The sequence below is a fragment of the Opisthocomus hoazin genome, chromosome 2, assembly GCF_030867145.1.
Source record: "Opisthocomus hoazin isolate bOpiHoa1 chromosome 2, bOpiHoa1.hap1, whole genome shotgun sequence".
NCBI classification, from domain to species: domain Eukaryota; kingdom Metazoa; phylum Chordata; class Aves; order Opisthocomiformes; family Opisthocomidae; genus Opisthocomus; species Opisthocomus hoazin.
In genome coordinates, this window is record NC_134415.1 from 6,451,790 (window position 1) to 6,478,963 (window position 27,174).

The 27,174-nt window shown below is 43.6% G+C and overlaps 1 protein-coding gene across 2 annotated transcripts in view; it reads left to right on the forward strand.

Annotated features, from left to right (window-relative positions):
* Positions 1-27,174, forward strand: part of DISC1 (DISC1 scaffold protein) — a 229,127-nt gene that overhangs the window by 108,654 nt on the left and 93,299 nt on the right. For both annotated transcript variants that reach the window (XM_075412179.1, XM_075412177.1), the window contains exon 9: positions 1,620-1,808. In XM_075412179.1, coding sequence (XP_075268294.1) covers positions 1,620-1,808 — 189 coding nt within the window. The remainder of the gene's footprint in view (positions 1-1,619; positions 1,809-27,174) is intronic.

Consider the following 27,174-nt stretch of genomic DNA (forward strand, 5'->3'; position numbering starts at 1 on the left):
TGCTTGGGGTGAGTTGAGGTGAAGGTGCGCTGTTTAATCGTAAGCCTCATTGCCTTAGAAGCATCGGGATACTTGCCATTTTTGCAGTGACTTTTGTCTTGCTTATCTTGCTGCTGTGTTTCACCCTTCTGGAAACGTGTGACAGCCAAACCATTCCTCTTTAAGACTTTGTGACCAACACTTTAGAGACACCAGGTAAAAAAGATGTAGTGCCACAATTTGGGGTACTCTGATGTGGATTTGACGTTTTGGATTATGTCTTAATTTTCTAAAATAGACTTTTTAATTGATCTGTGTATAAGCAGCAGTTTATTATATTCTTGAAACAAAAGCCAAAGGACGCCTTAATACCACCACCATTATTCAGATGTTATAAGGTTATTTCTGCATCTAAAATCATTGTGTATACATCAGAAGCTGATGAGACATCTTATATGTGTGACTGAATGCAGTTTACATTAATATTTGCTTCAAGGCTAAATTTGCAAAGTGCTCTTACTTACTAGATGCCTTGACTTATTAGATCGTACTACCAAATTTTTGCTAAATTACGATGATGCTACAGTTTAGATCTTGTGCTAGAGATCTTTTGTACTGGGCAAGTCTACATGGAAATTATTTTTGTCAAGTATTCTTTAGATTAAACTGGGGTCTTTTGTAGAGTTTTGTGTTTGGTGTTCCCCCCACCCATGTAGCTGAATCAGTGAAAAGACACAGGTACAGCTGTATAAACGTAGCATTGTAATAGTTACCCTGCTGCTATTTAAAAATCATTTAATAGCGGAGCATCTCACTGTCATTGTCTGTTTATACTTAAGACTTCTCTGAAGTCAAGAAATGTTCCTCTCCAGCTTTAGAAAAATGGTTTTCAGCAACGTTAAGTGGGAAAATGTTACGAGGCTACACTGTGAGGGTTGGGAACTGAACTTTTGACTCTGGATCCCTGTCCAAAGGAGGCGAACCTGTTTTAAAGCCCACAGAACAGTATGAGCTGGTGCTACTGAGGTATTCTGTCCGTCTCCGAGGTTTCATGCTTCAGTGAGAGCCAGAAGCGGAGAGTTGTGACTTTTAAATACGTTCTCTCAGAAGAACATCTCCTGATGGTCTTTGCGTGGGCTGCATGTCATTTACGAACAACCTTATAACGTTACGAACAACGGCATAGTGCTGCTTTTGTTCAAGGAGGAAATACCTCAAGGTCTAGCAGGTTAATAGCACATATTTCAAAAGTCTTGTGAGTTGAGGTGTCCTCCAAAACCGGAATATGGTCTGACAGATCACACCGCCATGGTCAGTGAATTACAGTATGACGTTTTCTGAAGCGTGGACCCTTAGGAACAGGTTTTCTTCAAAAATGTAAATGGTATCAGTAGTTAATAAAAGACTACTTCTGTGTGTATGAGGTTAAATCCCCTATAATTATGATTCTTACTGTAGTATATTAATGATTTGAATGCTTGCAAAGCAGTTTCCTTTTTTTATTCCCAAAGTGGTCCCTCAGTTGCTGTTGGGAAGTCTAGTTGCTTCATTTCCCGTGTTTGCTGTGTAACCTACTGATGTTGCAAGTGTCTGCTTCATGGTCTCTTTCCTCCCTCTTCCCCCTCCCCCAAAACACGCAGGAAGTAATTTCAGTACTGCGAAGGATCTCACAGAAGAAATAAGATCATTAACATCTGAGAAGGAGGGGCTGGAAGGACTTCTCAATGAACTGTTGGTTCTGAGTACCAGAAACGTCCGAAAATTAGAGAGAATTAAAGATGATTACACCAGACTGAAACAAGAACTTGAACAAGGAGAGGCTGCCTTTGGTAAGTAGTTCTCGGGCTGTTACAGCTTTTGCTCAGTCCTGAGCATCTACAAGTCTGCTGGGTTTGATGAACTATCCTGCATTTCACAAGAAATACCAATTTGTTGGAGGAAAGTCTGGCCAGGACCTAGATAAGCAATATACTGGATATACTGTCAGCTGTTTCCTCTGGAGGTGGGGGAGGTTGAGAGGGAGAAGGGATATCTCAGCAATATATAGCTTTTGGAGATCTGTCTTAGCCCAGCTCTCAGTAACTTTATTTTCTAAACCTGTTTTTGTAATAATGATGGTGATCCTGTGCATTTGTTCACATACAGAGAAGCACAGGTAGTCTTTTATGTGGAAGCAGTAGATGCAGTTGGCTGTGACATTAGAACCGTGTTTAGTATATATAACTACATTTTGTTATACACATATATATAACAAATACAATTTGTTATATGCATAACATATTTGGTGATGAGTCTGAATGTATGAGGTGCAAGGGATGCCTGGTTCTGAAGGCAAAAGTTCTCTTCATAAATTTATGTCTGAGGAGAGGGGGCAGAACAGCTTGGTAAACACAGCTCACCTGTAACCAGAAGCAGTGTGCTTGGGTTGTAGCATCACAGTGGAACTGGGGAAGTTATGTCCAGTTGCTGGGAAAGCTGCTGACAACGAAATAGCAAAGTCTAGGAATGACTTGGCTTGTCCTCTTGTCTGCTGTACCCTCCCCTGAACTTAAGCAGGTCAAGTGGCCTTGCTGCTTGATTAAATGAAAAAGCTGAATAATGTTTAATTGACTGCAAATGTGCAGTTACTATAGTTACTTCTAAGTATAAATCTGAGAGCATTTTTAAAGCCCTAGGGGTTTGATATGTTATTTCCTTTTCAGGATCTTATGAACAGTAGGTTGGTTGAGGAAATTACCTCTGTTTTAAAAGTTATATGAAGTTTCTTTGTAGGCAAGTGGATAGGCAAGAGCTATTTTATGAAAAAAGTTTTGTCGGAAATGGAATACGTCTAAGACAGTATTTTAAAGATGTGTAGAGGAATATGTGTATGTACACTGACACTCTACTAGGTAAGAACTTTCTTAGAATCTGTGTGGTTAAAAATTTAAAAAATGATTCCTCTAAGTAGTGCGTTTTTCTCAGCCATGTGATTCAAACCCCCATCAGGCAATACTTCCTTACTGCTTGGATTTGCAAGTGAGTGGAAGGAGGTTCTGACCTTCCGAGCTATCCATTTTGTTGCTCCTTTGTCTCTAGGACAATTAAACTTCCTGTAATACACAGTCACTTCTCATTTGTGTTTTTCTTCAGCGGGGTTTTAAACAAAACCTGTGTAAAACTGTTGCTGAAGCAGCACAACTGGTTGCAGTTCATAGATTCTTTTTTCCCCTTTGAATTTATGGAGCCATAATGAGGTGTCTTCTTGGCCTGACCCCTCATGTCCTACAATTTGTGACAATCAATGGCAAAACACTGAGTGTTTACTATGTAGGTTGTTCTTTTAATTTGTTGTGATTCTGTAGGCATAAGGAGAAATTCATCCTTGTGTAAAATAAAACTCTTACCAAGCACATACTAGTCAGAGATATATACATTGAAGTCTGAGATCTTCCCTTTTCCTTGTCCATGCGTGTAATCCATGCATATAATTGTCCCCCTTGCATGTAATCTACACTGTTTTCTCCTTTAACAATTGGAAACTCACTTAGGTTTGAGAACACTAGCAAGATTTTGATACCAATGTGTTTAGCTGAATAGAAGCCTTCTCATACTCCCTGGAAAACACTAAACAGATCGCACCTTAAAGATGGCATCCACTTGTACAAACCAACTGGTATTTTGTGCAGTACTTTCATGTTTGGAGAGTGAAGTATAAATGATTGGAATACAATTTTGTTACCATTTGGCTTTGCTGTCATTCAAAAGAAGTGGAGATCATTGCATTTGGCGGTTGGACTTGATGATCTTAGAGGTCTTTTCCAACCTTAATGATTCTGTGATACTATGAAAGCGCGATTTGCGTTGGGGTAGTCAAGCTGATTTACTGCACGGCCTCAGGCTTTGTGGTTCATTTCAGGCAATAAAATCTGTGTTGCTGCTGAGACGGGTGGTTTTGCCTTTTCCTCCAGTTCCTGCCCCATCCCATACACAGCTCGCTCCTGAGTAGAACCCTGATGTGAGCAGGGCGTTAGCATGCCCATGGGACGCACCGGTGCGTGGGGCGAGTGCCAACATTGGCATGAGTGACACGGCAGGGGTGGGGAATATGCTGACCCGCTTCTGTTGGTGACACCGTGATGCTGGGAGAGCATGGTCTGGCAGGAAAATGGCTCCTGAAACCCTTTCACTGCCTGAGCTTGGTAGCGCAGCACGGGCTCGGCTGCTCTGTGCTGGGGGGTAAATCGGTGTGAGTGGTTGGACCCGTTGCCTGGTGTGGCCCATTCCTGGTTAGTTTGGCTTCTCCCTCTGTAACTGTGAGCCAGAGAGAGAAATCCTCTCTCCCTCTAACTCTGCTAACTGAGGATGTTGCTGTCCTCCAGCTTTTTTTACTGTGTGTCTGCCTGGAGTTCGTTAGGGAGCCCTTCAGCCCAAATTAGCCATGCCAGCTTAAACAGCAAGAACGATCCGGGCTGGGCTGGCTGGTCCGTGTCCTGGCGTGCCGTAGAGACATACCTGGGATTCCTCCTTGCAGCACGGTTGTGCTACGCTTTGGCTCGACTCTTTATGAAATAGGCGTCCATCCATAAACTAAACGTAGGTTACTGAAAATAACGTAGCGAAAGAGGTCCCTTAGTCTGCTTGTCTTTGCAGGTTTATGCTAGTTTAAATAAGTTAGTGGGTTTATGTGTTTTTCAGTGTAGAAAATAGATGCTTCATTTTTCACCAGGAGAGATAATTGTATTTACTGGAGCTGTTGTCACCTCTCATTTTTGCTTCCATATTATTTCCAGGGAATAATCTTCTGCTTTCTCTGTGTCAGGAGCCCTCCTTATTTTTTTAATATAGCAACTTTAAACCTTCTGCACAGGTATTCCTACACGTGGCTACTTCTATGTCATCTGGCAGTTGAACTGTGATCTTCTGTGCCTGTGAGCTTCCTGAAAACTTATTTTGAAATGTTTTGGGTTTTTTTTTTCCCCCCAAAGATAATAGAACTTTGCCTGGAAAACATTAAACAAAAAAATTGAAATGCTAGAATATGTGTGTAGGTTTGTCTTGTGTAGAAATTGGTCACCTATTTTTTTTACTTCATTAATAATTGTTGATTTCTCACAGTAATGCAGAGATATAAAGAAGCAGACGTCAAGGGAAGAGACTTAATCACACAATAATCAGAGCTGGAATTTTAAATAGGACACATCATTAGCATGTTAATGAATTTTCTCACTTTGTGCCAGCTGCCCAAGTATAAAGGATATTGCAGATGTAGTGCAAAAATCAGGCTTGGCTTACTGCGCTGAGAGCTGTCAGTGCTCCCTGTAAAGGAGATTTGACAAAAACCCTTTCATATTTTTAGAGATGCTCAAAAATATGTTTTTCCCATTGGATAAGAGAAGCATTGACAAGTAATGCTATTTATTAGCATTTCAGGATGAATAGTACTAATTTGTCCTTTACACAGTAACTTTCTTCTGAGGGCATCAGAACGCTTCTGTAAAAATGGTCGACTGTTCCTGCCGTTTTACAGATAGGCAAGAAAGGGGCACAGAGGTCATGGAATTTTACCTGAAACGGTGGTGAAAACAACTTTCATGACAGATGTTCTAGCATCAATCATGATTGGGTTAGTCACTCGCAATAAACAGATTTGAAACCAAGTGATATTTTATGTGAGCTTTGCATTCTTCTAGCCTGCAGGTATTTCTGTAGCCTAAGACAGAATGGTTCTGGGAAAATCGCTGAAGGTCTTGTGCTTTACTGCTGAGCAGACCTGCCTTATAAAATCAGCAGGTTCTGTTACAGCAGGGAAGAGAACTGCTTTTCAGCCCAAACCAGCCAAACCCGTGTGTTCCAGACAAGTGAAGCTTAATTATTTGCCTGTCTGCCAAACTACTGGATTATGTTTATAAATCCTGGCTTGGGCTGATTGGCATCTGTAACCCAGGGCTGGAAATGAACCCTACCCTGTTGTCTTGGTTTCCTCATCACCAGTACTGATGGGCAGGTTTGTCTGCCTCGTTTGCTCAGTTCCTTTTCTGGCTGTGCTTGTCCATTCGCTGCCCCTATTACACTTTTGGGAAAGCATCTCCTGGTAAATAACGTATGTACGTGCAAAACTAGGGGGGACTGTACTTTGCAATCTAATTGCTAGATTGTGCTTGCCAAGATATCTTAAGTAGAATTTCTATGCTGAATTAATTTCTAGAGGAAGTGTAAAATAAAGGCTATCGTGCACATCAGAATAGCTTTTTAACCTTTTTTTATTTTTTAAACTATTGTTTGGAGGCTGATACTTTAGTCTTTACTGCTCAACTCTCATTGACATAATTTGAGTTTTATTGCCTTAGAAATTACTTGTCGAAGTCCTAAAACTCTTACCAGCCTGCTTGTAGAGTGAAGCTTTCTGGAATTGCACAGATATCCATATATATATCTATCTATCTCTAGAGATATACGTATATATATATACACACACAGGTGAGATCGATAGCCCAGCTCAAGTGCATCTGCCTGCTCTCAGCGTGGGCAAGAAACAGGAGGAGCTGGAAGCCGTTGTACAGCAGGACAGCTATGACTTGGTCGCCATCACAGAAACATGGTGGGATGACTCTCATGACTGGAGTGCTGCGATGGATGGCTGTAAGCTCTTCAGAAGGGACAGGCGAGGAAAGAGAGGCGGTGGGGTGGCTCTGTACGTTAGGGACTGCTTCAATTGTATAGAGCTCAATGGTTGCGATGACAAGGTTGAATGCTTATGGATAAAGATGAAGGGGAAGGCCAACATGGCAGACATCCTGCTGGGGGTCTGTTATAGACCACCCAACCAGGATGAAGAAGTAGATGAAGTTTTCTACAAGAGGCTGGCAGAAGTCTCACAATCGCTAGCCCTTGTTCTCACAGGGGACTTTAACTTACTGGACATCTGCTGAAAATACAACACAGCGGACAGTAAACAGTCTAGGAGGTTCCTGGAGAGTGTGGAAGATAATTTCCTGACGCAGCTGGTAAGTGAGCCTACCAGGGGAGATGCCTCTCTAAACCTGCTGTTTACTAACAGAGAAGGACTGGTGGGAGATGCGGTGATTGGAGGCTGTGTTTGGCTTAGCAACCATGAAATGATAGAGTTCTTGGTTCGAGGTGAAGTAAAGAGGGGGGCCAGCAAAATCACCACCATGGACTTTTGGAGGGCAAACTTTGGTCTGTTCAGGATGCTGGTTGAGAAGGTCGCCTGGGAGAGAGTTCTGAAGGGCAAAGGGGTCCAGGCAGGATGGACATTCTGCAGTGAGGAAGTCTTAAAGGCACAGGAGCAGGCTGTCCCCATGTGCCGCAAGACGAACTGGCGGGGAAGACGACCAGCCTGGCTGAACAGTGAGCTCTTGCTGGGACTCGGGGAAAAAAAGGACAGTCTACCACTTACGGAAGAAAGGGCAAGCGACTCAAGAGGAGTGTAGGGGTCTCGTTAGGTTGTGCAGAGAGGAAATTAGAAAGGCAAAAGCCCAGCTAGGACTCAGGCTGGCCGCTGTTGTAAAGGACAACAAAAAATGTTTTTACAAATACATCAACAATAATAAGAGGGTCAAGGAGAGTCTCCATCCCTTATTGGATGCGAGGGGAAATATTGCCATCAAAGATGAGGAAAGGCTGAGGTATTTAATGCCTTCTTTGCCTTAGTCTTTAATAGTCAGACTAGTTATTTCCAGGGTAGTCAGCTCCCAGTGCTGGAAGGTAGGGAAGGAGAGTGGAACAAAACTCCCATAATCCAGGAGGAAGCAGTTAACGACCTGCTGTGCCATCTGGATGCTTACAAGTCTATAGGGTCAGATGGGATCCACCCAAGAGTGCTGAGGGAACTGGCAGAGGAGCTGGCAGAGCCACTCTCCATCATCTGTCAGCAGTCCTGGCTAACAAGGGAGGCCTCAGATGACTGGAGGATCACCAGTGCAACACCTATCTACAAGAACGGTCCAGAAGGAGGATCCTGGGAACTACAGGCCTGTCAGCCTGACCTCGGTGCCGGGCAAGATTATGGAGCAATTCATCCTGAGTGTGCTCGCTGGGCATGTGAAGGACAACCAGGGGATCAGGGTCAGCCAGCATGAGTTCATGAAAGGCACGTCCTGGTTGACCAGCCTGATTTCCTTCTATGACCAGGTGACCCGCCTAGTGGATGAAGGTGAGGATGTGGATGTCATCTGCGTGGACTTCAGTAAGGCATTTGACGCTGTTCCCCACAGCATCCTCCTGGAGAAACTGGCTGCCCATGGTTTGGGTGGGTGTACGCTTCACTGGATAAAGAATTGGCTAAATGGCCAAGCGCAGAGAGTGGTGGTGAATGGAGCTAAATCTAGTTGGCGGCTGGTCACAAGTGGTGTCCCCCAGGGCTCAGTTCTGGGTCCGGTCTTGTTTAACATCTGTATCAATGATCTGGATGAGGGGATTGAGTGCTCCCTCTGTGAGGTTGCAGATGACACCAAGCTGGGCGGGAGTGTCGATCTGCTGGAGGGTAGGAAGGCTCTGCAGAGGGATCTGGACAGACTGGATCGATGGGCCGAGGTCAACTGTGTGAGGTTCAACAAGGCCAAGTGCCGGGTCCTGCCCTTGGGTCACACCAACCCCATGCAGCGCGCTGCAGGCTTGGGGAGCAGTAGCTGGAGAGCTGCCCGGAGGAGAATGGCCTTGGGGTGTTGGTCGACAGCCAGCTGAACATGAGCCAGCAGTGTGCCCAGGTGACCAAGAAGGCCAACAGCATCCTGGCTTGGATCAGGAATGGTGTGGCCAGCAGGAGCAGGGAGGGGATCGTGCCCCTGTGCTCGGCGCTGGTGAGGCTGCACCTGGAGTGCTGTGTTCAGTTCTGGGCCCCTCACCACAAGAAGGACATTGAGGGGCTGGAGTGTGTCCAGAGCAGGGCAGCGAGGCTGGTGAGGGGTCTGGAGAACAAGTCTGATGAGGAGCGGCGGAGGGAGCTGGGGCTGTTCAGTCTGGAGAAGAGGAGACTGAGGGGGGACCTTATGGCTCTCTACAACTACCTGAAAAGAGAGTGTAGTGAGGTGGGAGTTGGTCTCTTCTCCCAAGTAACTAGTGCTAAGATGAGAGGCAATGGCCTCAGGTTGCATCAGGGGAGGTTTAGATGGGATGTTAGGAAAAATGTCTTTGCTGCAAGAGTGGTCAGGCGTTGGAACAGGCTGCCCAGGGCAGTGGTGGAGTCCCCATCCCTGGAGGGGTTCAAAACGTGTAAATAAGGCACTTGAGGGCATGGTTTAGCAGGCATGGTGGTGTTGGGTGGATTGTTGGACTTGATGATCTTAGAGGTCTTTTCCAACCTATGATTCTATGATTTATTAAATAATGAATTAGATGTAGCAGAGGGGTTTCTAAGGAAGCTGGAGTTTTCCTTCACGCTCAGTTTTTCTTGCTCTTGTTCAATGCAGGCACTCGGCATGCTTGCATAGAAAACTTGTAGCTTTCTGGCTGCTAAGAGAAGAGAAACCTATCCAAATCCATTTTTAAATTTACTTTTAAAAAAAAGTATGTTTTGACTTAGCTACTTAAGAATAAATGTGTTCAGAATGTACTTCGAAGAATAGCAATAAATTCTTCCTAGTCTTTTTACAGTCGTCATTCAGAAAGCTGCATATTTGGCCATTATGGAGGATGCAATTAATTAGTCTGAAGCTAAATATCATGTGGACAGCATAAATCACTGGTGGTGCTGCTTGAAGTATTCCTGGCTTTGCATACTGAAATATTTATGAAAAGCAGGTTCTGCGCTTCATATATGACTGTATAGGATGTGATTTACCAAACTGTTAATGACCATTTACTGCAAAGCATTTTGATTCTCTTTGAGACACATTTTTATTCTGACAGATTCAACACTGAAAGTCTTGTAATAGAAGCACATGCAATGTGCTTCCTGCTGGGGAACTTTTCTTTTTTTTTTTTTTTACTTTAAATATTTGTTTTTAATAATAGCTGTTATACAAAAACCTCTCTGTTTCTCTTTGGAACTGGTTTTTGTAATGCTTTTTGAAAATGTCTAAGGATTATGAAAAACTTTATACCGCTTTTAATTCTTTCAAAAAATAGCAATTCAGTGTCTGCCTATGACATGACAAAAATGATTCCACGTTTTGCTTTACTGATTTTTCGAGTGGTAGTTTTAATTCTCTTCCTTGGTGCTGATTTTTCTGCACCAAATAGGCTTTCCATATTCTTTCCACATTTCATCCTCTGTCTGAGTGATTATCGGAGTCTAAACTGAAAAGCTGAACCTTTTCATTGCTTCTGTTTAAATAAATCATTAAAGGAGGACCACGTCGCGTGTAACAGGTGGGCTTCACAGAATCACAGAATGGTAGGGGTTGGAGGGGACCTCTGTGGGTCATCTAGTCCAACCCTCCTGCCGAAGCAGGGTCACCCAGAGCAGGTTGCACAGGACCTTGTCCAGGCGGGTCTTGAATATCTCCAGAGAAGGAGACTCCACAGCCTCCCTGGGCAACCTGGGCCAGTGCTCCGTCACCCTCAGAGGGAAGAAGTTCTTCCTTGTGTTCAGCTGGAACTTCCTCTGCTTCAGTTTGTGCCCATTGCCCCTTGTCCTGCCGCTGGGCACCACTGAAAAGAGTCTGGCCCCATCCTCCTGACACCCACCCTTCAGATATTTGTAAGCATTTATAAGGTCCCCTCTCAGCCTTCTCTTCTTCAGGCTGAACAAGCCCAGCTCCCTCAGCCTCTCCTCATAGGAGAGATGTTCCAGTCCCCTCACCATCCTTGTAGGCCTGCCGTGAGGAAGAAGCTGGTCTGAGTCTTACTGTGTGTCCACTTCTAATTTGTGGAAGGTCATTACATTCTGCATGTCGTACCTATACGAAATGCTTGTTGTCTGTCATGTGAGTGGTGAAACAGAACGGTTTATTGCTGACGGCTGTGACCATCTGTTTGAATGGTGAGCTTGTCCGATTTAGCCAACATTCATTCCACTGAGCTTTCAGAGACAGTGTAGAACCCTCGGCGGTGGTGCAGGAACGGGACTGGCGCCGCAGCTGGTAGCGTCCTTTATTCTGAGCTGCCCTTCCACTGATGCTGCGAAGCAGCACGCTGCAGCCTGCTGTCGTGGAAAAGCTGGGGCAGTGGAAGAAAAGAAAAGGAAAAAACCACCACGGAAAAACCATGAAGCCCAACCTTGCAGAGCTCCTTTTGTGTTGTCATGGCCAAATGCAGCACGAGTAATTGTACTCTGCTCATCAGTATTCTCTCCGCTGTTTCATCTGAAAAATTGGTATTTCTGTGTTTGCTTGGACTTGGACTGTTATGCGTATTGCGTGCTTGTCTGCATTTCATTGATTGTGAGCATGATTCTCATTTGCTTGGATCATTTTTAAAGCACTTGGGACAGTTCAGGTTAGGTATACCTATATACGTCTCTTGGTCTTATAATTCTATAATGGTAGTCGCTGATTTCCAATTGTTACCCAGCTCTGAGCATCAATCTGATGGTTTTCATTCTGTGTTGTGCTTCCACAAAAGCTATGTAAAGTAAGTAAAACTTTTTGGTAACATCTCTGTTAAATAGCTTTTAATTATAAGTAACTGAGATTTTTGTGTTATAGAATTACCTTTTTTGACAATATTTGTCTGTAGAATTTAGTAACGTATAAACAGTAAGTTCTGCTAAGCATTTCCTCTAACTAAAACATATTGTACATTTTTATTTTAGACATCAATTTTTGTCAGGATTGAAAAGATTGGAAAGCAGTCTGTTTCAGCGTAATTAAATTTGCTGTATGTCTTTAGTCACTTGTAGTTGTCTTTCTTATAATGGTGGTTATAAAGGTCATCTTGTCTGGTGTTCATTTAAATATGTAAAATACTTTGATTTTCACTTGGAGGATAGAGGTTTCATTTATATAAATGCAATGGAGGTATTAAACTTAATCAGGCCATTCTGTATCATTAGATGAAAACATCTGTAGTGCAGAAAATACGAAATATGTTGGTTCAGAGCCCACCGATACCTGTGGGGCCTTCCCATATGCCAGTTGTCTGTGGGTGTTCAAAGGTGAGCTGCTCTTCTGTCTCTTTCTTCTGAGATCTGATGGCACGAACTTTACTGAGATGTTTTATATTCCTATGTAATAGCCTTTCGTTGTAGACCACCGTATGACCTAATTACACGCAGATTAATAACTCCTGAAGTGACCTGGTACTGGTTTTGCAGTCAAGGAGGTGGTTGCGTATGAGGTGCAGGAAACAGAGCAGCCTGGTCTGAAGTTTGATGCTGGCTCTCTTCATGGAAAATGATGATCTCTTCTTAAGCTAGAATAAGCTGTAAAGACATCAAGGTTTGCTAAGCTGTAGTGCCGTGGAAGTATGGAGTGGCTCTGCTGGAGTCATGGAGGTGCAGTCTGATGATGAAAGGTGTTATGGCCTTCTGCTGCAACGAGAGGTGGGCAAGCTCAGCCCCGTCACGCGTACTTCAGCGCGCTGGTGTGCGTACGGACAAACAAGCAGTAAGTTCTGACAGTATGCCAGGAAGCTCCTTCCAGTACATCTGAAATGCGATTGCCAGCGAGATGCACAGTGCATTCAACTTTTAGGGTGTGTGTAATATTGAATTACTCCTGGTTTGCCACCTCTGCTCCAGGGTTCTGCAGTACTCCGCTTTTTGGTTTGGCTGCTTCAATTGCAACAGGAGAAACATGAAGCAACACAGATGAGCTAATTTGGAATAAATTTTGAACTGTATACAACCAATTTTAATCATTCTTCATTAGATTCTAATTCTGCAGCTGCATCTTCTGCGATACTGGACTCAGACTGAACTTCCATAATTTTTTTTTAATGACTACAGCTAGTTTCAGGAGGAATGAGATTCTGAGATGCCGGAAAGCTAGAATTAAAAAAAGAAAAAAATAAAGTGTCTTCTGCTCATCAGACAGATGGAACAGGTTCCCATATGCAATTCTAACTACTTTAGCACAATACTAGCCCTCGTGACAACCAACAAATGCTCTGAGGTTTGCCACTTCTTCTGCAGCTGGAGCAGATCGTGCTATCGTGCCGCTGTATTTTATGGTTTATTTCACTGTGAAGCTCTTTTTTTTTTTTTTTTTTTTTTCTTTCTTCCTCCCGATAGTGTACAGCTGCCATTTTTAGATCTTGAGTTATGAGAATTCCATTTCTGGCAGAAAAATGAAGTTGTGTCTGACCGCAGCTGCTGGGGAGCAGGCAGAAAGGTGTGGGACCTGCCTGAGGGTGGTGGGGTGCTTGGAAGAGGCCCCGGAAAACTGCTGACAGACGTAGTTACACCTCACAGGCAGGGTCGAATTGCTTTGCAAAGAAAGATCAATACTGCTTTCCTCATCTCGCAGATGAGGTAATGGAGACGCCCAGGTAGTTGCTTTTGTGGTTCTGTTGGTTCTGCCGTTCCGTGGAGGTGCTGCCTCTGGGTGTTCGGTCAGGACCTGTCGGGTGGGATTACAGCGTGTGTTTGGCAGTTGGATCCTGAAACATTAACAGGTTTGGCCTCTTAAAAATCAGAAGTTATATTGAAAAAGCCGGTAAATAGTTGGCTGGGCATTCACAGGTTTCTTTGTTTTAAGTTTATTAATTTCAGTTTAATTAATTTTCAGTTTAATTTATTAATTTCAGTTCTGATTCTCAAACAGCAGGATTTTGCTTTGTTTTCTTGTTTTTTTGACGTTGTTCAAGTTGTGTTAACATGGCATGATATTTTCAGGTCCCCAAAACATGCAAAGGACTCTTCAGGATGCTTTCCCTCGTTTACTTTCCTTTGAGTATGAGCATAGAGATGGATAGGATATTTAAGGAATAGTGTCAGTTTATTTTCAAGCAGCACTTCAGTGAAACCATTCAGGCAGTTCTCCTTCCAAAGATTCAGGCTTTCTGCAAAGTGAAGGTAAAAATAGCACAGCGTTTTACTTTCAGTTAATATTTTGGACTTTATTTAGATTTTATTTTTAGTTGTAAGCAAGAAAATGTTGGTTTGGGTCATCACTGATGTAAAATTGATGTCCTAGAACAGGATCATACCACCGCAGAACCAGAGAGTGAAGATGATGTTTAACTTTTTAGTTAGAGATATTTTTTCGGATGTGTGTATTTTGATTCAATATGTTAGCACATTAATACATTTCCACCCAGAAGTTTTCACTGAGGAGTTCTGTCCGTGTTCCCAAGTTAAGGTGTATGAGTCTATTTCTATGCAAGCGATTTGTAAAGACTTGGACCTCCTTACATTGATGGTAAATTCACCTCAGTGACCAAAAGGAGTCAGATAATTTTCTGAGACATTACCTTGCATTTTTGCTTTGATGTTGACTGGCAATATTCAGATACAGCACCTAGGCGTAGGAGCACCTAAACCAAAGAAACCCCTGGGATACCATTCCGTTTGGAGTACAAGATGTCCCTCCTGAAATACAGAGGTGTTTTGTCCAGTTTTCGTTCCTGTTGATTTTCAGATGCAGAGCAGTCAGATCTTTCTGCCTCAGTCTTTCTTCTTGTTACTGGTTTAAGGTTTTCTCTGAGGTATTTGTAAATACAGTAGTAAAGATACAAGTTAAATGAAGATTTCTGTAATTAATATACTGTAAAACAGGGACATTATCATTCTCGACTGACTTCACTTAATAATTATATACTTAAAATACATAATTAAAATGAATGAAATTACTGTCTGCTGTGTAGCTTGTTGCTTGAATCACCATAGGGTTCCGAGCATTCTGTGGGCTTTATACCCATGGACACACAGAAGTATAACCAAATCTGGAGTAAATGAAAATACGTATTGAAAAATACAGACAATGTGAATGGAAGAGAGAGAGATTATTTGTTCTCACTATGATTCCCTAGAGAAAATCTATTTACAATTCTCGGTCATTTTCACTAAGCTTTTTGTCTTTTTCTGTACTTCCATTAAATCCTAACTGATTACTCTGAGGCAGTGGAAATCTTATTATTTAGAGCAGAGTTAAGTACTTTGTCTCTCTTGTTCAGGAATTGGAAGTTTTCATTCAAAAATTTTCTTCCTCCCTCTGACCTTGGAGACATAAACTGGAGTAAAAGGCAGAAAACCGAGGAACTGCTGGTGCCTGGAGCTGAAGCTCTGTGTCCTTCAGTCTGATTTCTCTTCTCCCTGGAGCGGGAGCGGGAGCTGAGAGTTTGCTCATGTTTCAGCTGATCGGTGCCATGGTTTCCTCGTTAGAGGAGTGGAGGTAACGACTGCTTCTGTTACAATCATGTGGTGAGATCTGCAGTCCGTGGACTCAATACTTCAGCGCAGGAGATGGTGGTAGCAGGCTATAATGTAAGAACAGGGATTTAGTCACCTATGATTGCACAGAATCCGTGATCCCTGTGCAGCAGGTGCTGATCATTTGTATTATTTCGAATTAACTGCCAGATTTTAACTGATAGGCTGAGATCCTGTAAGAAATACATCAAACTGGATATTTAAAAAACTACTCGTTGTTGTGTTTGAACCCCGGTTTATTTCTTTATACAAAAATACAGTAGTAGACAGAATATAATTAAAACTTTGACTGATGCTAACTGGAAAGAAGATTCTGTTATCATATTTGCAGAAGATACGTTTGTTTTGATGTGCACGTTGAAGGCTTGGGTGAAGATAAACAGGCAGTGTTTGCCAGGCTGCAGAAGATTAAACAGTTCATTACCTGTTGGAATTATCAGCTGGAAGACACATTGCGTAGTTTGGACTACAACGTTTATACGCTTTTGGCTGGATTATACCTCTTATCTAGTGAGGTGTATTGAAATATAATTAACAATACGAGCTGGAAACGACAGGCTGAAACTATGTGTAGTTGCGCAGATGAAGAATCCTGTATCTAGATCAGAATTTATAGTAACGTTTTCTCTACTAATTTTTTTTCACAGTTCCTGTATTCTAAAACATTGTATGGAGAAAAATTATCTGTGCTGGAGAAAAGTGAATAGGCACCAGCTGTGTCTCCTGTGGGCTTGACTTTAAGAACCTCTGGAAAATATTAAATCCTGCAGAAAACAGCAGGAGTTGCAGATCTCTTGTATTCTTGATTTTGAATGCTTTGTTTGAGAGAAATTTTTGAAAATACATGGAGACAGAAATTCTTATCCATTGATATCAGTAAGAGTTTTGCCTCCGGTTTCAGCAGAGTTTAGGCTTTCGCCTCTGGCATTCTGCTCTGTTGAAGCTGCAGCGTCCATTTCTGCTCTGAGTTGCTTGGGTGCAGGTCCTCTGACTTTGGTGGAAGTGCTGAGCAGAACTTGGTCAGAAATTCTTTTAACTAGGAAATCCTTCAGTTTTATCACAAAATGATACATTTTGCAGTGGTAGGCCTCTAGTGTTAAAGAAGACCTTATCACTCTTACAACTACCTCAAAAGAGGTTGTAGTGAGGGGGGTGTTAGTATCTTCTCCCAAGTAACTAGTGATCGGACAAGAAGAAGAAATGGCCTCAAGTTGTACCAGGGGAGGTTTAGATTGGATATTAGGAAAAATGTCTTTACTGCAAGAGTGGTCAGGCATTGGACCAGGCTGCCTAGGGCAGTGGTGGAGTCCCCATCCCTGGAGGGGTTCAAAAACCGTGTAGATGTGGCACTTGGGTACATGGTTTAGCTGGCATGGTGGTGATGGGTTGATGGTTGGACTTGATGATCTTAAAGGTTTTTTCCGACCTTAATGATTCTAAGAAACAGGTATTTTATTTTTTAATTTTTAAGCTAAAAGCTAATTACTTTGATTTTGGTTCAGAGAACTCGCAGCCCTTTGAATTTTGCAATGAATTTTTTGTTGTAGGACAGTGTTTCTTTGTAGTTAGGAGTTCATGGTTTATGCCTTCTATTCAGTACCTGTGAAAAAAGCTATGTGAGTACCAGTATAACATACTGTCGTTCGTTAGCTCATGAAGTGGTCAGTGACATTCTTAGGTGGCGGATGTTATTCCAGTGGGAGAGATGCCCTCTGAATGAGCCTTAGACACTGACTGAAGTATCCAAAATGGTGTCATCCTTTTTAGCGCCTTAGATGGTATTGCAAAGGCATAGATGTGAGTTTTTGTTCGCTTAGCTCTTTTTAATTCATGTGATTTCTGTTTACGTGCTATGTAATGATAGTCTTGGGAAAACTTAAAAATAGTGAAACTCTGGAGAGGGACACATCTCTTCCTGCATCTTTCTGGTGCTGAACAGGGATTTCGACAGTTTCTGCAAGTACTTGGCTTAGTCTTTTGCTAGCCCGGAAGAATGTGGTGTGCCAGTCTCGTAGCCTGAAGATGCTTCATGAGCAAATTGGCCAATGCTCAAAAAGATTTTGCCTACAACCTGCCCTGCAGTATGCGTTATAGACCAGAGGAAGCTGAAAAGTAAAGCCCGTGTATCTGAACAGTTTTTGCCGATGAGGCTGGTTAAAACCCTTTGCAGGTATGACCCCTCTCTGTGCCACGGCAGGCAGCCTGAGACAGTATTGTACTTGTGTTCTGGTAGGTGGGAGCATTCTCCATTGCCTGGAGTTTGTCTTGGGTGAAATGTGGGCATATTTGCACTGATCGCAGAATTGGTTTGGACAGCAACTGGAAGAAAAAAAAAAGAAATTTTAGATTGTCATTTGAGCTAGTCTTTCTCATTTTTTATCAAAGAACCACTGTGGGTTTTTGGGGTGTGTTTGTTTTTTTTTTTTTGCATTGTGGGTAGGTGTTTCCCTAATGTCGACAAAAGCTAGAACTTGTAATTTTTTGAATATTTCTGTTATATATGTTTTGGAATGTCATAGATGGCGCTTAATGGTGGAATGAAGTCAGTACTTTTAAAAATGGAAGAGAATTTGTAGAGCAGTCGTGGGAGATGAAAGGGTTGGGAGACAGGCCTAGTCATGGAAGGCGCAGGGTGCTTAGAGCGTCTGCTCAGCTTAATGAGAAGAAGTCGGACATCGTCTGATGGCAGTCTGCAGCTGCCTGCTCGGAGACCAGAACTTGGTAGTGGAAGGATCTTTATGGTGACAGACAGAAGCAGAAGTGATCACTTCTAATGACCAGCAGTTGAAGCTTGACAGCATTAGATTAAAAAAATGAGTCATTCACCTTTTAACTGACGGGACGATTAGCTTTTACCACAGTTCAGCAAAGATTGTTGTAAATTCCCGGGAACTGTTTGGCTTTTTATACTTAGTTCCAGCTGGAATGGATCTGGGGAAATCTTACTGCCTGCATTTTGCAGATGGCCAGGATCAGTGCATGCAATAACCTCTGCTAGACTTGCAGACTTGTAGTTTTTTCTGCAATGTAGTTTTATCAATATAATGATAACTAGAGAAGCTATTCCTATTTTGGTATTTTTTTAGACGAATGAAGCCCAATGCAGAATGTTATTAACATTTTCTATTAGTTTTACAGTTCACCAGGTTCTGCAGTAACTCCTGCTTCTCTTCCTTCCCCCTTTTTTATTTCATTTTTAATTTACTGGCTCATGATACCTTTTTTCAATCTCTGCATGGTTTATTTTCTTGTCCAGCTTACATGATATGAAATTGTTTTCTTACAATTCGATAATTCATTGAAATTCTGGTCATCTGAGCTCCCAATCACGCGGAGCACAATTTCACACCTTTTCCAGGGCAGCGCACCATTCGCCAAGCCCACGCTCTCTACCCGACTGTTTTATTCTTAAAAGGAGCTGCCGTGTCCAAGTCCTCTCTGCCTTGTTGAATTCCTCAAAGGCGCAGTGTGTAGGTGTCACCTCATTCTTATGCTGCTTGCAGTCTGCCTCTCGTGGTGACCCTTGCTGAGGTGGCTTCCGTAGCGTGTGAGTGGGTCGGCTGGGGAGATGGAGACTTGCAGAACGCTCTGAAAGCATTGAGCATTTTACAAGCTGTCTGCCTGACCTTGAAAACCAGTATTTGCTGGTCTAAATGGAAGATGTGTTCACAGTTTTGGAGGATAAAGTACCAGGATCTTTTCCTGTGTTAAGAGTATTTTGTCACAGCTCTAAAATGCTGAACAGCAGCTGCGAACCGTCAGGGTATACATTGATCAGTTAGCTCGGCTTCTGTAGCATCCCCCTAAGCAGGGTACCACCGTTCTTTTATGCCTTTCAAGAAAATATAAGGAAGTAAGAAAACCTAGATCTTTTAAAATTCTCTTGGGGTTTTGGGAGTTGTCTTAAAAGTTCTGAACCCCCAGAGGCTGTCATCTTTGGCGTTCTTGTGTTTATTTAATACCCTCTTGCTAGCACTGAGTGTCCTGCAAAGCATGTGCTTTAATTCTTTTCCATCTCTGATAAATGCCATGCATCTCTGCAGTAGAAAAAAAGTTTTAACCTCTAGAATCTGGGCATTAAGTTGTTCACAACTTTTCCTTTTCTTCTGTTTGTTACATGTTTGCTTTCATTGTAAGACTTCATCTTCTTAAGTCCAGTCAACATATATTTTTCCTGTATTTACCTTTTGCTTTTATTTTTCCTTGTCTCTGTTCAAACCTGCATTTTCTCCAGTCTTTTTATTTGTATCCATGTATGTGCAAAATAATTTAATTTAATGTATTATGCTATTCTCTCATTTCTAATAGTTTTTTGTGGTGCAAATGGTTCCTGAAGTAAGCTGCATGGACAGACTTTGCTGTTAATTTCATTTTCTATAATGTAAACTATTTTGTTAGCTTTATTTTCCCCAGTTTAACCCAGCTTTCCACATTTTGATACTTAACATCTTTTTAAAAAACATGGCAGGCTGGTTCCTTGTTTCAATCCTCACATAGAAAACCTGTGTTACAGAACATTCTGCTTGCGTGACTTGTGGACTTGGTGGTTAGATGGTTGCTCAGAAAATTGCCAGTACTTGCTGACAAGTATTTTACCAGCGTACAAATTTAGTGGAAGAGAATAAGCCAAACCGGGAAGCTGTTTCTGCTTCTTTCTCCTGTGGGCATACCTTCTCGCTATCTCAAGAAATTTCTTTGGGCTGTATTTTACTGTTTGTGCAGGGTAGACTGACAGACAGTATTTCATGCCCCCCTCTCAGCAGCAAAGCGTCTGAAATTCTCAAAGCAGGAGACCCAGGTCCTTCTTGTGTCCCAGAACAGGTGGATGCTGTGATGGAAGTGCCTTTGCTCGAAGTGCTGCTCTCCCTTGCTGTAAGGTGGCCTGTGCTTGTTAATGAGAACCAGGCTGGAGATGACGCTCTGCGCAGCTCTCGGGTGGACGTACGCTGTTGTACAGCGTCCTTACCGCAAACCTGCTGGTTTTCTTACCCTGCCCCTTATCCCTGTGCCATGTGGTGCTTACAGGGTTTGTGGCTGGGTAACCCTGGAGTAGCTGTGCCACTGTGCATCACAAATGTGCGTTTCCTCCAGCAGTGTTTTCTAGGTTCCCATCTGTGTTTTCCAGGTTCCCATCTGTTTTTTCCAGATTCCCATTAGAAAAATGACCCCGTTGAGGGGTGATGAAGTACTAAGATCTCCGGGCGGAGTGTGGTGGTCCCACAGAGGAGCATTTCTGCTATGCGCAGCATCAGGGAGCCCAAGATGACTTGGCTTTGAAATTATGATTTCTTGCTTCCTGTCTTTATTTCCTCCATGGTGTTTTGCTACTGAACAGTAGAACTGGTGATAAACTTGTATACCCAAGATAGTTCTGGAAATCACGTTAGCCGTAAAGTTAAAAAAGGCAAAAAGGTATCTTTCTGGAAACAACCTGCCTAAAATGATTGTTTAATGAAGAATTCTGCTTCAGTACATGGGGTGTTCTTCCGGGAATAGCTTGAGTCTGAGTATTGTGAGCTTGTGATGTTATAAAATGGGCGAAAAGCATAAGAATAGAAGAGCTGCTGTCCAAGAGCAACTCTGTAATAAGAGGTTAGGTAGGAAAAAGTTACCTGTCTAATTTTCAAAGGTCACCAGCGCAGGCAAAACTCATTTAGCTTTTGATCCCCATTCCTGCGGTAGGTGATTGCTTTCTTCGCACGTTATTGTTATTTCAGCTCGCTGCGTGTGAGTGACGGCGAGCTCTTTAACTCTTCTCATCTTTGGCAGCCGCCCCCCTGCCTCTGTGAAAGGACGGCCTCTCCGCAAGGTTTCGGTAAGGCATTCTTTAAAAGCGAGCTTAATCTACCGTCATTTGTTTTATTAGATTGAAATGTGTTCTTGCTGCCCCCTTTGCTGAGAGTTATTGCTTCAACAATCACAGGCAAATCTGATTTACTGTAACAAGTTATAACAGCAGAGTAGGTATGTGAGCCGTAAATTGGTTGGAAGAGGGAGCAATTTGCTAGCAGAGAGAAAGTAACATGAAGTTAAACTGTTGTCGCGCTCACTGGAGTCTTGTATCATCGGCTGTGCCAGCTTAACTAAGTTTTAGGAGAAGCCTGGTGCCTGTTCTTGTCTTGCCACTTACTTCGAGTCTGCGTTATCGGCGAGCACTGAGAAGGCGCTCCCCTGCCTGGCAGGCTACGGCCCTGGCTCAGCTCAGTTGCGCCTGGTAGTAAATCAGCTGCGAGAAAGCAGAAAAAGAGAAGGGGCTGTTCCTCGGTTGTCCTGAGGGGGCAGCTGTGATTTGGATACTGCAAATAATTTATTTTTCCATTTTGTCTAATGAACTGGAAAATTGAAGGAGGCGGGGCAAAAAGCTTCAGTGGAAGAATTTAAGCAGGGTCAGGGAGGAGGCACAAAAACCGAGGATACGTTTGAAGGTATTGTAGAGCGGAAGAAGCTCTGCATTTGGTAATGCATGAAGGGTTTCCTTCCGCCAAAAGCAAAGCTGAAGTCTCTTCCCCTTGCAAACCTCCAGAACCAGGTGAATTCATTTTTTTTTTTTTTTTTTTTTTTCCCCTCCCTTAAAGAAGAGGTAGGAGACCAGTGGCTTGGTGGTTCGGGCTATCTCAGTGTGCAGTATTTGAATTCGGTTTCTCCCGTGTCTAGGGTTTGAATCCACGTCAGGACAGGGACAAGGCTGGAGGTGGGCGGTGGGACCCCAGCAGCTGAACATGCTCTGAGGGGACACTGTGCCATCACCTCTGTGTCCTCACCACCATACCAAAGCTTGCCCCTTTTAGGGGTTACAAAACTCACCCCGCTTTATCATTCGTTGCTTTTCCTGGTGCAGACTGTCTCTGGAGCCGTGGGAAGTTGTAATTATACAATTTAAATGATTTATTGCTTGCACTCAGCAGCCACTCTGCACTGCTGTTTCCATTACTTCTGAATTGGATCCATGTAAAAGTTTGATGTTCTGACGAATATCGCATAAATATAGTTACAGGTAGTGTAACATTATTGGCCAGTCTCATTTGGGAAAGAATTAATTTCAATAGAAAGTATTTTGAAGAGTGATTTAGAGAAAAGCCTCGTGTTTGCTGAATTTGGTTTGGTGTGTGGGTTAAAGGGTCGCTGTTTTCATACCCGAGAGAGATGCCTTAGTGCAGAGTTTTACAACGAGCGAGGCAAGCTCTGTACTCATTAAGGCAGCGAACGTCTAATTTTGCATTTAAAAAAGAAAAAAACCCTTTTTAACATCGCGTGTTTTCCACAGAACACTCTTTATGCTGCCTCCCAACGTTCCTTTCGACCTTGGTGAAAGGCTGCAATTAATCTGCAATTAGAGCGGTGGCAGAGCCTTTCCTTGGCGGCACCAGAGGGCGGTGTTGGCGCGGCGGACGCGCGCCCCGCGGTTGCGAGTGGGGCTTCTTGGGGGGACCGCTGGCGTGGGGCTCATCGGCGGGGCTGCGGGGTTCCTCCGCGGCCAGGCGGGCTCCGAAACCCTGATTTAAGGTTGTTCTCCCCGGGTTTGTGCTGCTTTTTGTTCCGTCCGGGTGGGTCCTGGGCGCCCACCCTGCTGTGGTGTCCCAGAGGCTGTCATCTCAACGATGGAGAAGAATTAAGAATGGCTAATAGGGGAGGTTTTATTTAAATGCACTTCTTTCGTTGCTTACTCACACTGTATTATGCCCTGGTGCTGTATTCAAAACACTCGAGGATTTCACAGTGGGGGGAAAATAACCATTTAAAATTAGGATATTATGCCAGCACCTTTCCTGATGGTAAATTTTTAAAGCAATAGTGCAGTAGGGAAGAGCTGGATCTGTTTGCCACAGAGGGGGATGCCTCTCAAACTCAAAGTTTTGCTCAAGTTGCACTTACAGGCGAGGAGTTAATTCCAAAAGAGGAAAAAGCCAACTTAACGCAGTTGGGTGGGGAAGTGTCACAAACAGGTACACTCACAGACCTCATGTGTGCTGCTTGCAGGGGCAGGGACCGAGCTGAGCCTTGTTAACCACACCAGTAACAGGCTGAAAATTATCAGAGGAGCACAGAGGGAGCGTGCCCCACGTGCGTTTCGTGCTCCTTCTGCTGCTGCGTAATGGAGTAATGATGTTCTGCGCTCCCTATATACATGTTCTAAGAAGCGTGAGGCATTCTATTAGATGCTGCATGGGCAGATTTAGATTAGACATTAGGAAGAAATTCTTCACCCTGAGGGTGGTGAGGCCCTGGCCCAGGTTGCCCAGAGAAGCTGTGGCTGCCCCTTCCCTGGCAGAGTTCAAGGCTAGGCTGGATGGAGCTCTGAGCACCCTGGTCTGGTGGAAGATGTCCCTGCTCATGGCAGGAGGGTTGGAACCAGATGGTCTTTAAGCTCCCTTCCAACCCAAACCATTCTATGATTCTATGGCACAGGCTGAAAAACAGATAGTAAATACAGTGCTCTGGGAAATGGGATAGCCACGTATAGGACTCTGCGTGGCTTGATTCAGAGCGATCTTGGATACTGATTCCTTCACAGAACGAGGTGGTGGAGGAGTAGAGAGCTCATGCTGAGCCTCGAGCCCTCCTTGCCTCTGCACCGCATTTCCTGGGGTGGATGGATCCACTTTCTCCCTTGTAAACAGACAATTTGAGAGAATTGATGTTTGTTGAGGCAGTGACCAGATGAGTCTGGACATTGTCTGACCTAACCTCAAAATATTTGAATGCTGCTTTGAAAATGGATTTTTGTCCCCGCTCAGTGCTGGTGATGCTGTGGCATGCAATGAAGCAGAATTTTTAAAAGTCTATCTAGTAATGAATGAGTGAGCTGCATAAAGTGCTTTGTCATAGAGGACAAATCTCCTTAAATGTCAGTACAGAGAGGAGACAAGCGGGTGCATTGACGCTGCTGCAGATTTGTTTCTGTGTAGCCACTGTGTGCATAAAATTAGCCTTCTGTCCAAGCTAATTTTTACGGACAGAGACAGAAGCACCATTTCCCTTTGTCGCTTGTGGGATTTGAGCTTGCTAAGAGAGTTGATTTGGTTTGTAACAGCTGTGCTTAGTTTCAGAAGGTGGCCGAATGCTGCAGGTAGTTGCTAAGGAAAGGCAGGTCCTTCTGTGCCTTGATTTCCATCTTCAGAATGAATCTGCTCATGGCAGGTGTCCGAGTTGTTGGTAGTCTAGATAAAAGGAGTTGTTGGTCGCCATCCGCTTTCCTACAGCTGCAGCTCAACCTGTTGTGGTGTTTTGTGCCGTGAGGGGAACTGCACGTGCAAACTGGCGCTGCAGTATGGGCATGGTACTTGAATTCTGTCTTAGGCTTTGCTCCCTCAAAGCCAGGACTTGGGTTCGGTGGAACAGCGATACGGAGCTGAGGATGCTGTGAGTACTGGTGCTCATGGTGTGGTGTATGTGCACGCTGGCTTTGGAGCGTCAGGTTTAATGTCGTCTTAATGAATTACAATGTTTTTAATGATTTTAATAGCCCTCAAGTGTCTGTCTCTTGACTACTTACCATAACGCAAACTTTTGATTTTAGAATCTGTCTTACAAATGCGGTTCCAGTTCTCGTGAGTGTTATTGCTCACCTCTATCTTGATGTGCGCGTGCAACGTACCACGCTGATACCACATTACTGATAATGTATTATCCATCAGTCTGAACTAGAACGCAGTGACAGTGTGCTTGCATGAAAAAATATCTGGATCTATATCAAAAGGGAATCTAAAAATATCAGTACTTTGCCAAACATATAGAACATGTTGGGAAAAACCTTCCTTTTCAATACAGTTACTCCCTTGTAGAAGACCCAGCTGATTGTTGCTGGTAAATCTAGTATAGCATGTTCTTAGCAAGGTAGCGGATGTATAGAAGGAAACAGCCTGTAACAAAAATATGGATTCTTTTTACTTAGCATGCACTACCTGCATGTTTTTGGAGCTCAACAGTATTGCAGGATGCGCATGTGTAGCTACAAGCCTCATCAGGCTGATCGAAACATTTATAAAACACTCCTGGTAATGGAGTCAAGACAATGTGAAATATGTTTTAGGGGGAGATATTATTATCTGTGAGAATCAATACAAATGTTGCAGGTGAATTACTGTTTCAGAATATGATTTGTTATGTTGAGTTATGCATCCATCTTCCTTTCAGGGCTAGTGTTTAGGCATTGGTTTAGCAATGAGAAGAAAATGTGAATTTCGTAGTTGACCTTACTGAGATTTTTTTTTTTTTATTTTGTTTTTTTTATGAGTTTACTAATTCTGTTGTATGGAAGACAGGAAAACCTGCCATTGGTCTTGCAGTTGGATTGCATTTCTTTCTGGACTTCTCTCTTTGCTTTTCTTTGGAGAAGAACACCTGGTATAGGATGAAACGTGGATGGTTTTAATGAACACAGGTTTCTGAACCCCTTTCATGCACAGTTAAAATGACAACTAAGGAAAAAATGAGAATAGCTCTTGAAAGTTAAGTCATGGTCACCCATCTTCTGGGATGCATTAAGAGCAGTGTGGCCAGCAGGTCGAGGGAGGTTCTTCTTCCCCTCTACTCTGCCCTAGTGAGGCCCCATCTGGAGTACTGTGTCCAGTTCTGGGCTCCCCAGTTCAAGAAAGATGAGGAGCTACTGGAAAGAGTCCAGAGGAAGGCTACGAGGACGATGAGGGGACTGGAGCATCTCTCCTGTGAGGAAAGGCTGAGGGAGCTGGGCTTGTTCAGCCTGGAGAACAGAAGGCTGAGAGGGGACCTTCTAAATGCCCGTAAATATCTTAAGGGTGGGTGTCAGGAGGATGGGGCCAAGCTCTTTTCAGTGGTGCCCAGCGACAGGACAAGGGGCCATGGGCACAAACTGAAGCAGAGGAAGTTCCGTCTGAACATAAGGAAGAACTTCTTCCCTCTGAGGGTGACGGAGCCCTGGCCCAGGCTGCCCAGGGAGGTGGTGGAGTCTCCTCCTCTGGAGATATTCCAGACCCGCCTGGACGCGGTCCTGTGCAGCCTGCTCTGGGTGACCCTGCTTCGGCAGGGGGTTGGACTGGGTGACCCACAGAGGTCCCTTCCAGCCCCGAACATTCTGTGATTCTGTAACTATCCTGGAAATATCGTGTAAGAGAATTTCAAAATGGTGGGCAGGATCTAGAACCTCTGTGTCTTCTTGAACCCAAAGCCTTGCAGTCAGCAGTTTCTCTTCCCATGTGCTTGTGTGACACATCATGAGTTATTGAAGTCTCTTTTATAAAGGACTTCTCATCAAGCCTTTTTTCTGTTGAGTTTTGCATGTGACTCTTTTGCTCAGTATAATTTGTTTGGTCTGTGTATGCTGGGACATGTCTTTGCCTTCTATCCTGAAAGGTGATATAGGTGGAAAGAAATTCATTTAGGCAGTTGAACTTAAGTGGCTGCTATAAATGTACTCGTCTAATGTGCGTGCATGCGTATGGTTAATCTAGCGTGTGCAGAATGCCTACCCTGCTGTGCCCTAGTGCTTCCAGTTCACACTGGGACTGGGCAAGGGGAGGAATATGAAGCCAAATTTGTGTTGGTACGCGTGGCTGCTGGGAAGCCTACACCTGCATCCCTGCCCATATACGCGCAAGTAGCTCTGTCTGTTCAGAGGGCAATTATTGATGCAGCAGTACCATGCAAAACTGTTTTTTTTTCAGAATGTAATTCTACAGATTTGGCTGTTTCTAACTTGCCTTTGCCAAGTCTGAACATGAGGAAGAACTTCTTCCCTCTGAGGGTGATGGAGCACTGGAACAGGCTGCCCAGGGAGGTTGTGGAGTCTCCTTCTCTGGAGATATTCAAGACCCACCTGGACAAGGTCCTGTGCAGCCTGCTCTGGGTGACCCTGCTTCGGCAGGGGGGTTGGACTGGGTGACCCACAGAGGTCCCTTCCAACCCCTACCATTCTGTGTAAAGGGAAACGGGCACTTCAGCGGGGATCTCTGTAGGTCTGCTTGTGG